This window comes from Ixodes scapularis, unplaced genomic scaffold (assembly GCF_016920785.2).
Source record: "Ixodes scapularis isolate PalLabHiFi unplaced genomic scaffold, ASM1692078v2 PGA_scaffold11__112_contigs__length_91849675, whole genome shotgun sequence".
NCBI classification, from domain to species: domain Eukaryota; kingdom Metazoa; phylum Arthropoda; class Arachnida; order Ixodida; family Ixodidae; genus Ixodes; species Ixodes scapularis.
This window is the reverse complement of record NW_024609837.1, coordinates 85,140,384-85,156,124: the sequence shown is the minus strand read 5'-3', so window position 1 is coordinate 85,156,124 and position 15,741 is coordinate 85,140,384. Positions and strand designations below refer to the sequence as shown.

At 46.0% G+C, this 15,741-nt stretch overlaps 1 protein-coding gene across 2 annotated transcripts in view; it reads right to left on the bottom strand.

The window, feature by feature from the left end:
- LOC8041721 (neuroplastin) overlaps positions 1 to 15,741 on the bottom strand; it is a 67,396-nt gene that overhangs the window by 29,403 nt on the left and 22,252 nt on the right. For both annotated transcript variants that reach the window (XM_042289070.1, XM_042289069.1), the window contains one exon: positions 11,782 to 12,081. In XM_042289070.1, coding sequence (XP_042145004.1) covers positions 11,782 to 12,081 — 300 coding nt within the window. The remainder of the gene's footprint in view (positions 1 to 11,781; positions 12,082 to 15,741) is intronic.

Here is a 15,741-nt window from a genome sequence, read left to right as displayed (position 1 = left end):
TGGGTATCTCATTTTAATTTCGCATCGCACACTCGGGAGTTAGTGTGCAAGGATCTAGTAACGTAATAAAAATATAATCACAAAAAAAAAAAGTAATAAGTTTGGACGTAATAAGTAAAAAAAGTATAAAGCTTCAAGCAGCTTTTTTTTTTTTTTCGATTATATTTTTGTATAGACCAACAAAGAGCCGAGACGACCAAGACGCGCAGCACTAGCTAGAGAATTTTTTTTATTGTTGCAACTCGCACCAGTTACGAAAATCTGGACGACCCGCGCGTTTAGAATGTTGCAGGCAAAAATGTGGTTGGAAATCTTGCTGGAAAGCGTCACAAGTTGTCACAGGCACTTATTTAGTCAGTCTGCCTGTGAACGTCGATTTCGTCACTATTCTTGCCCTGGAGTAGCACCGTAATCACAAAGTCACTAAACGCTTGTGCTTGATTGAGAGACATTGCATTTGGTGCAGAACGTAGTTTTCTTCCTGGTCTGGACAGTGACAAAGAATTTGAGAGATGTATTTTCGCCCACAAAATTGTATTTAATTACAATTGTATTTAAAATACCCAAGTGTTAGTATTTAAATACACACGTCAACGGTCAAATAGACCCAATTTGTAATTAAATACAAATGCAAAATACCCAAAGTATTTGAAATACGTATTTAAAATACTTGTATTTGAAATACTGCCCATCCCTGAATATATATATATATATATATATATATATATATATATATATATATATATATATACATACAAACTTTCAGAGATTGGTGTTCGCTTTTTCGCTTAAAACCGTAAAGCTCTACGGCATATTTATAAACATTCGAGCTAAAGGTTGTTACACCTTTTCGGGGGCTAAAAGGGTGGTACGACCCGTCCTGCGAACCCATCGTTGCACTTTTTTTCAGCACCGCTATTTCGCGTAGTAATAACCCACTTGTCATTTTTCAGTGAGGGAAAGCGACCGGCCCATCGCTTATAACCGCCTTGATCGCCTTCGGTTACTGCGTCGGACGAGTACGCCTCTTTCAAGGATTTTTTTTGTGCGAGATAGAATTAAATGACTCCCGATGCAGTATACAGCTGGGTTAGCAAGATATCGATTCAAGCCAAATATCAGTGAGCATCTTGCGGGAATTGCTTCAACCCAAATTGCCTACAATCAGTGCTAAACGCTTTAAATTAAGTTTTTTTTTTAGTTTGTTTAAAGGGGCATTTACAGCCCAAAAGTCGTTTTTTTTTGTCTAAAACGATGCAAGTTGTAGTCATAAACACACGCAGAAAAAATAAATAAATAAAACACAGGACAGAAAAATATTTTTCAGGCGCCCGCGCACCTTTTTTGTTGTTGGCGTCCTTCTCTCAGCTCCTCGCTTCTTTTTATTTGTGACCTCAAAAGTTTGGAAATTTAGAAGCTTTGTAAGCGACGTTTCTATGGTATTTAATAATGACCGAAAATCGCATTCCGGAGTGATATGTCGCCGCTTTTTATCCTCCCTCGGAAAACATGGCAGCGCTGGCAGCGCTCGGCGCATCCGTGAGGATGCTCGGTGAGTCGGGGAATTGGACGAAGTCTTCTTTTTTAGGTGCCCGACGACTTACTTCGAAAAGGAAATCGTTAAAAAGGTCAAAACAACTGGATTTGGTGTTTGTGTATCGTAGTTTCGGTTGTGACTCTGCCGGGGCAACTTTTCACACAGAACCGGCACGACGGGGCCCCTCACGTCGCTCACAAAAGTCCACTGCGCGTTCTCTTCGACCTTACACCGTCTCAAAGAATTTGAGATCGCTGAAAGGGCCCTAAAAGAACTCCAAACTCGAAAATGAGCGTCGTCGTCTGCTCACAGCCATAGCGTTTGATTGCGGAACGCGGGCGAACACGACGCTTCGGGTTGGGACAGTTCGAAGGCGTGAGAGAAACTCGAGTTGCTGGACGACTCAATATTTTAGCATCTTCGATCAACTCGCACCGGAACTGCCCTGAAACGAAGACAATGCACAGCGTTCTTCGGCCGTGCAGCGCAAAGTCGGTGCAACGTCGAGGACAAGCCGCGCCGGTGCGCCGCCAGTGCCGCGGCGACCGCCACCATGTGTCACCTCGCGCATAGTTCGTTTTTTTTTTTTTCTTTTCCCACGTCCGCGCGCGGTGCTTGTATGGCTTTTACAGCGATGCTGTTTATGGCTAGGGTTCCGTGCATTTTTGGTGTGCGTCAACAAAAACTCGGACGTTGTCTATGCTCGTACCGCCCTCTCTTTGTCGTCGTTCCAAGCCCCGCTTGCGTGTCTAGTTTCCTTTCCTTCCCCGGGGTGGCGGTCCCGTCGCACGTGTCTTTTTTGGGGGGACCGAGGGCCCTGGGGGCACTGAAGTAACTGAAAACCCAACAAAGTCAGGAGAGGCACCCAGGGTTAAAAAGAGGAGAAAACGTAAAAACAGGTATAAAAAATCAGCACAATCAGACATTGGATATATTAACATGCAGGGTGGTAGAAATAGGTTAAAATGGGAAGAGGTAGAGGAGCAACTAAGAAAGGAGGATTTAATGGTGTATGGGTTTGTGGAAACACATCTCAGAGACATGGAGCAGCCACCTTGCAACCCTGACTATGTGTGGGAAGAATGCAACAGAATGGAGGGAACGAGGAAGGGAGGTGGAATTGGAGCATTCATTAAGAAGAATATGAACTTTCAAAGGATCAGAAAGGAGTGCGCCGAACATTTGTGGCTGAAAGGAAAAGTCGCTGGGGAATCAACAGTCCTTGGAGTGGTTTACTTATGGACAGGGACAGGTGCTAAAGAGGAAAACAGAAAAATGATTGATTGCATATCAAGAGACATTAGTGAACTAGGGGAAGGCTCCGAAATAATTATTATGGGAGACATGAATGCCCATATTGAGGGTCTGGATGGGTATACGGACTCAACTGGAAGCATATTACTAGAACTGGTGGAAAAACATGACTTAGTTTTATGTAATACCAGTCAGAAGTGTGACGGGCACATAACTTGGGAAACTGGCAATCTGCATTCAACTATAGATTACGTACTCGTGTCACACAAAATATATGGTAAGTTACAAGTAATGAAAATAGATGAAGAAGGTTCCAAAAGTCTTGGTAGTGATCACAAACGTATTAAGCTGAATTTTGCCAGAGAAGTAAATGCTGAAACTAGACAACATAATTCAAAGCAAACTTTCTGCAGCGACAAAGAGTTGGAAATAGTTGTTGAAAGAATAGAGGCAGCAGTTTCAGGGCAACGGCATACAGATTGGACCTATGAGAGCCTAACTAGGCTTTTTTCTCTAGAACTAGACAAAGTTAAGAGTAAACGAAAGGGGAAGCAAGGACATAGACCAAAAAGTTGGTGGGACAAAGAAGTGAAGCAAGCGATACAAAAACGTCAGGAAGCCTCTAGAGAACACAGGTATTCCAAGCGTAGTGGGGAGTCCGAAACGGAAGTAAAAAGAAAATGGGACAATTTTGTAACATGTCGCCGAGAGGCATCCAGTTTGATCAATGCGAAAATTCAGAGAAAGGGTGAGGAATGGATGAGTAATGTAAGTAAGAAAGATAGAAATGCTGCCAAGAAGTTTTGGGAGCACTTGAACTCACTCGGTGAAACAACGCAAGCTAGACAGAGGTTTATACTCTCGCATCAGGGAGATCAATTAGAGGGAGATGATGCGATACAATATATAGGAGCAGTGATGGAGGAGAAATTTCGGGAACGGGTACATGTGGAAGATAGGAGAACCGAAGGAAGTAGCAGTCCAGTTTGTGACATCGCGGATTTTGGACAAAGAGAATGGGAAAAGGCGGAACGAAGAGTCCCTAGTGGCACGTCGACAGGCACAGATGGTATCCCTATCAAGCTGGTGAAGAATTTGGGTCCTAAATCTAAGGCAAAACTAAGGGAGGTAGTGAGTACCATGATAACAAAAGGAAATATTCCAGATGAATGGAGGCTTAGTACGATGAGTATGATATATAAGGGAAAGGGAGATAAGTCTGATATTAGGAATTATCGTCCTATAACCGTGACACCGGTTATTTACAGGTTGGTAATGCAGATTATAAAGAACAGACTGGAGGAATGGGTAGATTGCCAGGGCATACTGGGCGAGTTACAGAACGGGTTTCGAAAACAAAGAAGGTTGGAGGACAACTTATTTTCTCTAACACAGTGTATAGAAATAGCGCAAAAAGAAAACAGACAGCTCTGGCTGGCATTTCTGGATATCAAGGGTGCCTATGACAATGTGAACCAAAGAAACCTGTGGGACATAATGGAGAACTTAAACCTAGATGAAGGACTAACAGCACTATTAAGGAACATTTACAAAGATAACAAGGTGATTATAACATGGGAAGGAAAGGTGACAGGGAAAATAGAGATAAGACGAGGCCTTAGGCAGGGGTGCCCGTTATCGCCTTTGCTGTTTATGTTGTATCTGAGAGGATTGGAGGATAGACTAGAGAAGAGTGGGCTTGGGTTCAACCTTTCTTACAGTAAGCTAGGCCAAAAAATTCAGCAATCCTTACCGGGATTGATGTATGCGGACGATATTGTACTAATGGCTAACAACAGGACAGAGTTGCAGGAATTAATGAGCATCTGTGGTAGGGAAGGAGAGGAATTAGGTTTAGAATTCAGTAGCGAAAAATCGGCAGTCATGATTTTTAACGAGGATGAAGTTGAGAGGCTGAAGATACAGAATATTACAGTTGAGAGAGCTAGTAAATACAAGTATCTAGGGGTATGGATATGTGATGGTGCAGAATATCTCAGAGACCATGAAAAGTATATAATAGGTAAGGGCAACAGAAATGCAGCTGTAATGAAAAATAGAGCACTTTGGAATTACAACAGGTATGAGGTGGTGAGAGAGATTTGGAAAGGGGTCATGGTGCCTGGCTTGACTTTTGGAAACGCAGTGCTATGCATGAAATCCGAAGTGCATGCGAAACTAGAAATAAAACAGCGCGGAGTAGGTAGACTGGCTTTGGGGGCGCATTGCAAAACGCCAAACCAGGGAGTACAAGGAGACATGGGATGGTCATCATTTGAGAGCAGGGAAGCGGTGAGCAAGGTAGAATTTGAGGATAGGTTGAGGCTAATGGATGGGGAGCAATGGGCACGAAAGGTTTTCAGCTATTTATACATGAGGAGTGTAGACACAAAGTGGAGACAGCGCACTAGGAAATTAAGAGGAAGGTTTTTGGGCTATAGCGAAGATACGGAAGAGCAAGTCTCAGTTAAGAAGAAAGTTAAGGCCACAGAAAGAGATCGGTGGCTAGAGGGAATGCAGACAAAGACTGCTCTGGAAAGCTATAGATTAAACAAAAGAGTTATTGCCAAAGAAAGCATTTATGACAATTCTAGGGGAAGCTCATTGCTGTTTGAGGCAAGAACGGGTGTTCTGCGAACCAGAACATACAGAGTGAAGTACCAGGAAATTGATACAGTGTGCACTGCTTGTGGAGAGGAGGACGAGACGGCTGAGCACTTGATACTCTACTGTAAAGGGCTTCACCCTATGCCTACCGAAGACAACATAGATTTAATAAAGTCATTGGGTTTTAGAGACAGCGAAGGGAGAGTGGATTTCAAGACTGTAGAGATTACCAAGCAAAGATTAAGTGAATGGTGGCAGAAATCGAGAGAAAACTAGGTATTTTCTTAATCACTGATGGCAAGGGGGTTTCATAGCCTCACTTTCTTTGCACTGCGGAGTGAATATAGATTTCACATTTAAATATTCTAAGCTTAAATGGTAAAACAAAATGGCTAGGTGGCGTAAGCTACCGCCCGATCCAAAGGGCTCAGCCGTATTCATCCATCCATCCATCCATCTACGTTCCGTCGGGTGGCAGTCTGGCGGTTCCACTCCCGCCGCGCGTGTCTAGTTTCCTCTAGGGATGCCGCGAACTTTTTTTCGAACCGGAGGTTCGATGATCGATTCAGGTGGTCGAAAGGTGCGAAAGATTTCGAATTTTCGAACTTTCCACACGGAGAAATTCGACGGAAGTCGAATTTCTCCGTGTGGACTGGGGTTTCGAACTCGTGGGGTTTCGAACTTGTTAAACTAAGAAGTTCGACGCTTTTCGAATATTTCGAGCTTATTACGCTGCGAAATTCTATGCTTGTCGAACTTTCGGCCTTGATAGACTAAAAAATCGACGATTTTCGAACTTTCGAACTTCTTGCACTAAAATTTCCGAAGCTTTTCGAACTTTCAAACTTTCTACGCTAAGAAATTCGTTAATTTTCGAACTTTCGAACTTATTAATCGAAAGAATTCGAAAATTATCCAATTCCTGAAAAGTCAAAAGGTCGACGAACTTCGAACTTTTAGGGTAAAAGTTCGAAGTTCGTCGAACTTCGAAAGACCGGAGGGTGGTTTCATTTAGATTCAAGCAGTGAAGTACATTCGTAATTTTTTTTCCACATTTTTACATGCGGTGCCGCATTCCTTACGAAAGACAATGCCGTTTATTTCAATGTTCTGGCATGCTTAGTTTCAAAGAGATAAATTCCCGAAGGATCGAGAAGGACGACGGGTGATTGGCAATTGTCGTTTGTGCCCTATTTGAAGCGCGCTATAGCCGAAACTATATACGGTAGAGATATTAAACTTTTGAAAAATGATCTATGTATAGACTAGGTAAGTGTCGTCTTAAGATATGATTATTATTGTTCAAGACGAGTTTCGGAGAAATATCCAAGCATGTATCTACGGGCAATTATGCCCTAAACTTGGTAATTTGTTTCGTCTAAATTGTTTGAGGTATCCCATTTAAATTAACACCAGAGACAGTACATATCATTACCATCTGCAGAATACAAAAAAATGTACTTATTGTTTTTTTCACGTTGAGGAATAAATTAACTCATGGAGGAAGATTTTTAAAATTGTTCAAGTTCAGCACGTCATAAAAATTTTTTTTTTTTTTTTTCTTATTTTACGTTTCTGGGACGTGTTTCTTTTAGCCTGTACTCATTTTGGTAGGAGAAACTTGTTTCGTAGTTCTGAGCCTCCAAATATGGAAGAATACAACACTTCTGGCGGGTTCTTGATAGTTTTTTTTTTCTCCAGCTTTTCATATTTGCATTTATTGCTATGTTTATTTATTTATCATTTTTTTCCAATGGCACAGTTATTTAGGTCGAAAAGACATAGCTTTGAACTTCCGAATCACCAAGCAAGTGACGAGTAATGCCTTCTAACAACGAGTTTCTAACAATGACCATCTACGCGATCTTTTATGCAGTGAAGAGCGACAGTAGCTATACATATGCATAAATAATTTCAAATTAAAATAAGCTCGACCATACCCTCTTTTCCCGTATTTCCTCTTCTCCCCCCCCCCCCCCCCCCCCTCCTCTTCCCCCCGCTTTTCCTCTTGCGACGCCACTGGTATGGTAGAACTATGGTGGCTAGTAGAACGCTCCTCGACCTCAAGTTGTGTCGGCTTCTGTCCTTCTTGTTCGGCGTTTCTTCCGTCCCGGAAAATAAACCTCCAAAGCAATTACGAACTAAAAAAATGTCAAGGTGCAGGCGAGCTGGTGTATGTTAATCATGATGTAAGATCCTGAGATTGGAAATGAATTTCGAAAGAAATAGTGTAAGAAGACAGAAAAAGGGGACAGGACAACGTCTCAAACTCAGCTGGGTTGAGTTTGAGGCGTTGACCTGAACTGAGTTTTCAGCTGAATTGAGTTTGAGACGTTGTCCTGAGCTGAGCTTGAGACGTTGTCCTGTCCCCTTTTTTCTGTTTTCTTAGACTTTTTCTTTCAAATTTCATTCCCAGAGCTGAGTTTGAGGCGTTAGTCCTGTCCCCTTTTTACTGTCTTCTTACACTTTTTCTTTCAAATTTCATTCCCGGTCTCAGGATTTTGCATCATGTACAAACTGAACTTACTATATGCCAGCGTCACTCGGGCGGCGTTCGAGCGGATTACTGCCAGAGTGCAAGGGGGTAGGGAGGCAGTTTGCCAGATCGCTTCAAGATTTTTCTGAGCCTCAACCACCTGCTTGCTCCTGACCGTTTCGAACTGGATGAGTCTCGTAAAACAGTGTGTTCGTGTGATCACTATTTCGTGATGCACGTTAATGACCCACCCCGGGCTGGCAGTCACAATTACTGATCTATGGTCACACGTCACTCTGCACTGGTGAAATATCCCAACACATCCGGGACACTCGTCGTCTCATTTAATTGCCTGAACAATTTCGCGCAGTCTAAATATCACACCTGAACTTTTCTAAACCTGATTTCGCGAAAACCAGTGAGACGCGAAAACGTTATTTGAAACTGGGCGGAACATGAAAACTGGACTTCGAACTTTGCGCACTTGGACTTAAAAGAAATTCAAAACCTTCGAAGTTTTTTTTTTTTTTTTTTTTTTTTTTTAAATTTAGCTTTAAAAAAGAATCGAAACCTTCGACCTTTTTGGAACTTTATGTAGAAAGAAATCGAAACCTTCGAATTTATCGAACTTTGTCGATAAGAATTCGAAACGTTTGATTTTTCGAATTTCAGATTTAAAGGAATTTGAAACATTCGAATCTCTCGATTTTGAAGTAAGACAAATTCGAAATCTTCGAATTTCTCGAACCTCAAGTAAAAAGAAAAAATATTTGAAATAATCGAACCCGAACTCCTAGAAACCGTGAAAGCTTCGACCTTTTTGAATTCGAAACTCGACGGTTTTTGAAAGTTGCGAATTTTTTCGATTTCGAACCTCTGTACGGTCGAAAATATCGATTCTTTCGAATTCGAACCTCAGTTCGGTTCGAAAATATCGAAACCTTTCGATTTCGACCCTAGGGTGGTTCGCGGCATCCCTAGTTTCCTCCAGCTCCTCGGGGCGGCTATAACCTTCGACATGTGTGTGCGTACCTTTCGTCACGATGTCCACCGATCAAGAAAATAAATGGATTCGTACCTCTGTTCAAAATTCTGTGTTGCGTCTGCGTCGTGTGCTAAACAGCTTCGCTGGTCATCAACCTTCACAGAGTGGAATGACTCATGATTTTTACTGGCAGATTTAGCGGTCCCACGCAAACGAACTGCGTGGACGTGATTGTCGACGGGGTCACAAAGCGGGCGACAATTCCACAAGTATATTTTGACCATCACTGTTGGTTCAAGAAAGAGTACCACGAGATAGGTGCCATCGAAACGAATGCTTTCCACGAAGTTCATAACTTTCGGGTGCCCCTTGCCAACGCAGCAATCAACGCTAATCGCGGCGATGGTAAGAAGCTCGTCGTCTTCGCTGCAGCGGGAGGCTGCGCTCCGTTGACTGAAGACGTGCGGTGCGCACCAGTGCACTTGATCGAAGACGAAGGGGCGCACCCCGGCGCTCCGGTGCGCACCAGTGCGGAACTGCACTGGCGCGGATCGCGCGGGAACTTCAAACTGGGCTTTGAGACATTGTTTTTTTTACTTCACAAATACCGAGTTCCAAAGTTTCAAATTTTTAGGGTAATGTCCAGGCAGAGTTTTCGATCGTTTCAGATAATAATAAAAAAAAAAAAGTTTTTGACCTGTCAGTGCCCCTTTAAATTTGAGTTTGAACGTACTGTATGCATCGGGTTGTTTCAATGTACGCTATGGATTTCGTTAGTGTGGTTTCTTTCGTGTGGTAGTTCCCTCACGTTTTGCATTTCTAATTTTGTTATCATTGTATAAGTTTCTATGTTTTTGTTATCATTGTAGAAGTTCTCGCGCGCGCCTCATGGCATCAGTAATGTTGTTTATGCGAGGTATCGCTACAAAATGTATGAAAGTCTGCTTTTCCTTTTTTTTTGTTTGTTTTTGTTGTGTTTTACCGCGTTGGTACGGCGGAAGCGACGGACGAGGAAGTCACACAATTCCTCGTCTTTCAGTTATGACCCTGCCGCCTGAAGGGTGCTCCTTGAACACCCTTCAACCGAGGTCTCACTGCAAATACATCATACAAAAGACACATAGGCTAGGTGGCGCAAGCTACTGCCCTTTACAAAGGGTATACCCATTAATATCCATTCATCCACCCAGCCTGCAGACACCGTCTGAAGCTTTTTATTTTTCTTCCTTGTACGACGGTTCTGCCACATTGCTTATAAGAAAACTGCCTTTAGACTAGATCGAAGCACACGCACATACCGCATTTCCCGGGCTGTAGTCCGCGGACTATAGATGTTCAAAAGTTGAAAAATTAGGCTGTGCGGACTAACTCTGTACGCGTGCGCGGACTATACAGACATTTTGTTTTTCAACATGGTTCATTAGGACGAGACGTGACGAATTTTATGAATGAAGGAGTATGTTTAAACGATGATTTATATCATAATACGAGCTTCTTTGTGAGCTAAGAAAGCATACATTTGTCAGGGTGTGCCGTCTATGAGAAGATTACCGTGTCGACTATGCACCATGGTGCGGACTATGCACGGCGTCGGGACTATATGCACCGGGTGCGGACTACCTGAGCAAATGATTTTATTTTTGACCCCAAATTTGCCCTTGCGGGCTATATCCCAGAAAATACGATATATACGAAGGCTCGAAGCGAACATTCTTCGAACATGGTTCAGGCGTGTCCGCATGATAATCCTGTCATAACGTTTGTAGCCATAGTCTTTTGTATGCTGTCTGTATACGAGCAGTTTGACCGCGGCTCTACAATGTTAGCCCTGGAACAACCCGAAAAAAGCATAATTGAGGGTCTAAAAGGTTTTTACTGTTGTGAGTTTATGCAAACATATATTAATTTGCTCTCGAAGCTATGGGTCGACTGAAGATCACATAACGACTCCCCCCTGCTCCTGTCCATCCTTACGATGAGGTAGCGACGTTTGCCAACCACACAGCAAGGTGATCAGTGCATAAACTGACGGCGGCGTCGCTCACGACGAGGCAGGGAACTACGTGTGGCGAAATATCATGACATGAGGACTCTACATTCTGATGCAACAGCTCGATAGGGCTACACCTCATCGGGGGGAAAGCTGACCGAAACATGGCGATTCGCTGTCCCATAATGTTGTGCAAATTGAAACTGACGAAAAGCCCACCGTTGGGGATGCGCCTTTGCGAAAGGGGTCTCGCGCTAAATGCTCATGCATTTCATCCAGAATCAGCGTAGCGACAGCAGCGATTTCGGCATTATATATATTTTTTTTTGTATTTCTGACTCGGCACTCGACTGACGTAGCAGGGCGTATCGTCAGCGTTGAGTAGGGCTCGTGTTCGATTATATGAAGCAACATTTACATATTAGTCCCAGACGTACTGTGACGCGCAGCACTCCTGTCCGATCTGATGTCCGAGGAAGATGGCGCAAATAATCCAGTCTACAGGCCTTGTATCGGGTAAACACGGAGCTCGGTGTAAAACAAGTTGGACAAAGCGCTCCATATATATATCTAGCATAACACCCTCGCCAATACAGCCAGTTCCCAGCATTTCCTTCTGCGCCGCAAAAGGCGCTGCGCACCGTTTCCAAGTGGTCTATTGTTCGAACCCGTGGTCCAAACTCGAAGAGGTAAAGATGGTCAGCGGGTGGCGCCCCACGCAAGATCGTGCGCGAGTCAAAGGCTCTGAAGACTCCAGAAATCACCAGAAGAGACTCGAAACTCCGTAAAACTATGAAGACTCCACAAGACTCTAAAGACACCGTAAATCTATGAAGACTTCACAAGACTCTGAAGACTCCATAAAACTTTGAAGACTCCACAAGACTCTGAAGACTCCAGGAGACCCCGATGATTGCACCAGACTCACGTACTCCTGACGAAGACGGTGGTGCTGGTCTGCGCGTGCTGTCCGCACTCCCGGTGTGACGCCCTGCACGAGTAGACGGCCTCGTCGTCGTCGCCCATGTCGCTCAGCTCCAGCTGCGCCAGGGGCAGGCTCTCCGGCGGGGGACCGTGCAGCAGGCGCACCCTGCCGCCCCCTTCCAGGGGCTCGCCGTTCTTCCACCAGGAGATGCGGGGCCGGGGCACCGCCGAGGCGTCGCAGCGCAGCCGCAGCGTGCTGCCCTGCCGGACCACGGCCCTGGGGCTCAGCGGCCGCAGGTCAATGGGCGCTGCGTGGACCAGACACTGATCAGATGGACAGTCATCTATCCCCTCCCCCGCCTTTAAATGTATATATATACATATATGAGCCGCAACGGTTCTGCTCTTGGGACACGAAGCCCAACCAAAATGCAGCGAATGCTAAGCACCAATGCTGCGCGCCGGCAGCACTACATCCTTGGGGAAACAGGACACACATCTTGCGGGATTGCAGTCAACAGACACACTAAAGTCGTGATTCCATTGCGAATACATCATACACTCATACAGTCTGCGCAAACTGTCTGAAGAGTGTTTCTTGTTTGTATATATTGTTAAAATTTCTGCTTTCCTTTTTAACTGGTTTAATCACCGCACAGAGAGGTCCGACATCTTCGGTGGCTGGCTTCCAACTGCCTCGCGCACACGCACGAGCACGACGAGCGTTCCCTTCGTCGCGTGCCGGTTGCTTCTCTTTTATGTTTTTTGTTCACCCCGCACTCAGCGTCTCCGCTACACTATCCCCCTCCCGTCCTTTGAAGACCGAGCAAGTCCTACAGAAGTCCCTGATACAAACACAGCCGGTCGCGGTGGACCACGAGGGCCCGTGATCTATCTTTGCGACGTATGCGATAGGCCACATCACTGAGACGTTTGATGACGATGAAAGGTCCTTGCCAGTTACGCTGCAGTTTCGGAGACAGTCCTTTCTTGCGAATCGGGTTGTAAAGCCATACTCTTTCCCCTGGAGAGAACGGGCGTGTTGTGACATGCGCGTCGTACCGGGCTTTCATGCGATCCAAGCCGCTCGCCAAACGCTGTCGAGCAAATTCGTGCACCCGCTCGAGGTTTGTTCTCAGTTCACCTACGTAGGACGCAGGGTTTGTGGTCGGCTCTGATGCTCGTGGAAGGGCTAAATCACAGGGCATGCGAAGGTCATGACCGAAGAGCATTGTGGCAGGCGTATAGCCAGTGACCTCATGAGCAGACGTGCGATATGCATACAAAAACAAAGGCACGATGCTATCCCAGTCATCTTGCTGATCACTGACGAACATGGACAGATGTTGTAGGATCGTTCGATTCATCCTCTCGACTAAACCGTTTGACTGCGGGTGGAGAGGCGTCGTTCTTGTTTTTTTGATGTTGAACAATTCGCAGACTTCTTGGAACACCCGAGATTCGAAGCTCCTGCCTTGGTCCGAGTGGATGCTCAGGGGAACTCCATACCGTGTAATCCAGTTCCTCACCAGAGCGTCGGCGATCTCGGAGGCGGTCTGGCTCGGTATAGGAATGACTTCCGGCCACTTCGTGAAATAGTCAACAATGACCAGCAGGAACCTGTTGCCAAGCTTAGATCGAGGAAACGGTCCAAGCACATCAATGCCGACGCGTTCAAAAGGTGCTCCCGTGACATGTTCTTGAAGCGGTGCACGCTGTTTTACGTGAGGACCTTTCCGTGAGACGCACATGTCACATAGACGGCACCATTGCTTTACGTCATTATGGCACTGCAGCCAGTAGAAGCGCTGCCGAATCTTTTTCAGGGTGCGGTTCACGCCGAAATTTCCTCCTTCAGGGCTTGTGTGCAGCTGATGAAACGCTTGAGAGCAGAGTCTTCGTGGCAGAACCAGTTGCCATACAACAGAGTTGCCCGCAGCGGACTCCCAGCGTCGGTAAAGAACACCGTCGCGCAGCAGCAAAGAGTCCCATTGCGCCAAGTAACTCTTGAGGGCCGGAGACAGCCGAGATACTTCCTTAGGAGGGGGCCTGTTATTCTGTCTCTTCCATCTTACTAATGGGCCGATGTCCGGGTCGTCAAGTTGAGCGTTTCGGAGCTCTTCTGGCGTCCACGCTTCGTAGTCGCAGGGCAGGTTGGTTAGTGCGTTAAGCGTGTCGAAGCTGCGCTTTTCAATGCTCAAGCACTGCTTGCACTTTTCACTACATGGCCTACGAGAGAGACCATCGGCATTGGTGTGCTTTGAGCCGGAACGATGTTGTATGTCGAAGTCGTATTCATGCAGGCGTTCCAGCCAGCGGGCGACCTGACCATCAGGTGTCTTGAAGCTCAGCATCCATGTCAGCGATGCGTGGTCGGTTCGAATAACAAACTTCCGGCCCAGTAGATAGTGGTGAAAATGGGTGATGGCTTTGATGATGGCCAGCAACTCCCGTCGGGTGGTGCAATAATTGCGTTCGGGCTTCGTGAAGACCTTGCTATAGTAAGCAATGACGCGTTCTTGTCCGTCCTGCTCTTGTGATAAAACTGCGCCAATTGCCGAGGCGCTGGCGTCGGTGTCAAGAATGAAGCGTCCAGTCTCCTTCGGATACGCAAGTGTTGGCGGAGACGTGAGGGCTGTTTTGAGCGTCTCAAACGCGCGCTGGCATTCCGAGGACCAGACGAACTTCGCTTTTTTCTCAGTCAGAGCATACAAAGGCTTGGCGATGTGAGCGAAATCGGAGACGAATCTTCGATAGTACGATGCCAGTCCAATGAAGCTCTGCATGTCCGTGGTGGATCTCGGAGTTGGCCAATCAACGAGAGCAGAGAGTTTCCGAGGGTCTGTGGAAACGCCATCCACCGAAATGATGTGGCCGAGGTAGTCCACTTGCCTTGTAAACAGCGAACATTTCTTCGGTGTGAGCTTCAGGTTCGCATTTTGCAGGCGTGAAAAAACCAAGTTTAGATTCGCCAGATGGTCTGTGACTGTCTTGCCGAAGGCGATGATGTCGTCAAGGTATACAAGGCAAATAGTGCCTATGAGCTCGTTCAAGACAGATTCCATTAACCTCTGAAATGTAGCTGGAGCATTGCAGAGTCCAAATGGCATTACTCTGAACTGATACGAGCCGATACCTGTGGTGAAGGCGGTCTTCTCGCGGTCTTCTGGTTGCACCGGGACCTGCCAATATCCGCTTTAGAGGTCGAGTGTCGAAAACCATGTGCACCCAGCGAGGGCATCCAAGATGTCATTAGTCCGAGGAAGTGGAAAAGAGTCTTTCTTAGTGACGTCGTTGAGTTTTCGATAGTCTATGCAAAATCGAGTTGTACCGTCCTTCTTTGTCACTAGCGTAACTGGTGATGACCAGGGGGAACATGCTGGTTCAATCACGCCCTGTTGAAGCATTGTCTTCACCAAGTCGTCGACGTGAGACCTCTGTGTGAGAGGAATGCGCCGAGGGGGTTGTCAAATGGGAGAAGCCTGTCCTGTCACAATCCGGTGTGTCGCCACCGATGTCAGCCCTATATCTGCGTCTCCCGTGCTGAAAAGGCTTGTGAATTTTTCAAGCAGCTGGCAAAACCTCTCAGCATCGAGTTTATCGAGACAAGCAGACGCGCCTTCGTATAATGGTAATACGTGCGCAGCTAGCTTGATAGAGGATGTACGAGGACACATATACGGGAGGGTGTCGTTTATTGGCAACCCAGTGTCGTAGAGGACCGTCACCTTGGCGGCGCCTAGGGGAAACGAGTCAGTTCCGAGATGCAGCAATCCAGCGTTGAAATCGAGCACGCACTTGTGTGCTTTGAGGAAATCGACGCCCAGGATGCACTGCTCCTCGATAGCGGCAACGACAACAGGCAGCGAAGCGTGAAGGCTACCCACGGTGAAGGGTAGAGTTGTGGAGCCTAGTACGGCTACCATGTCTCCCGTTGCGGTTTGCAGAGCATAGCTGTCAGAGCTTTG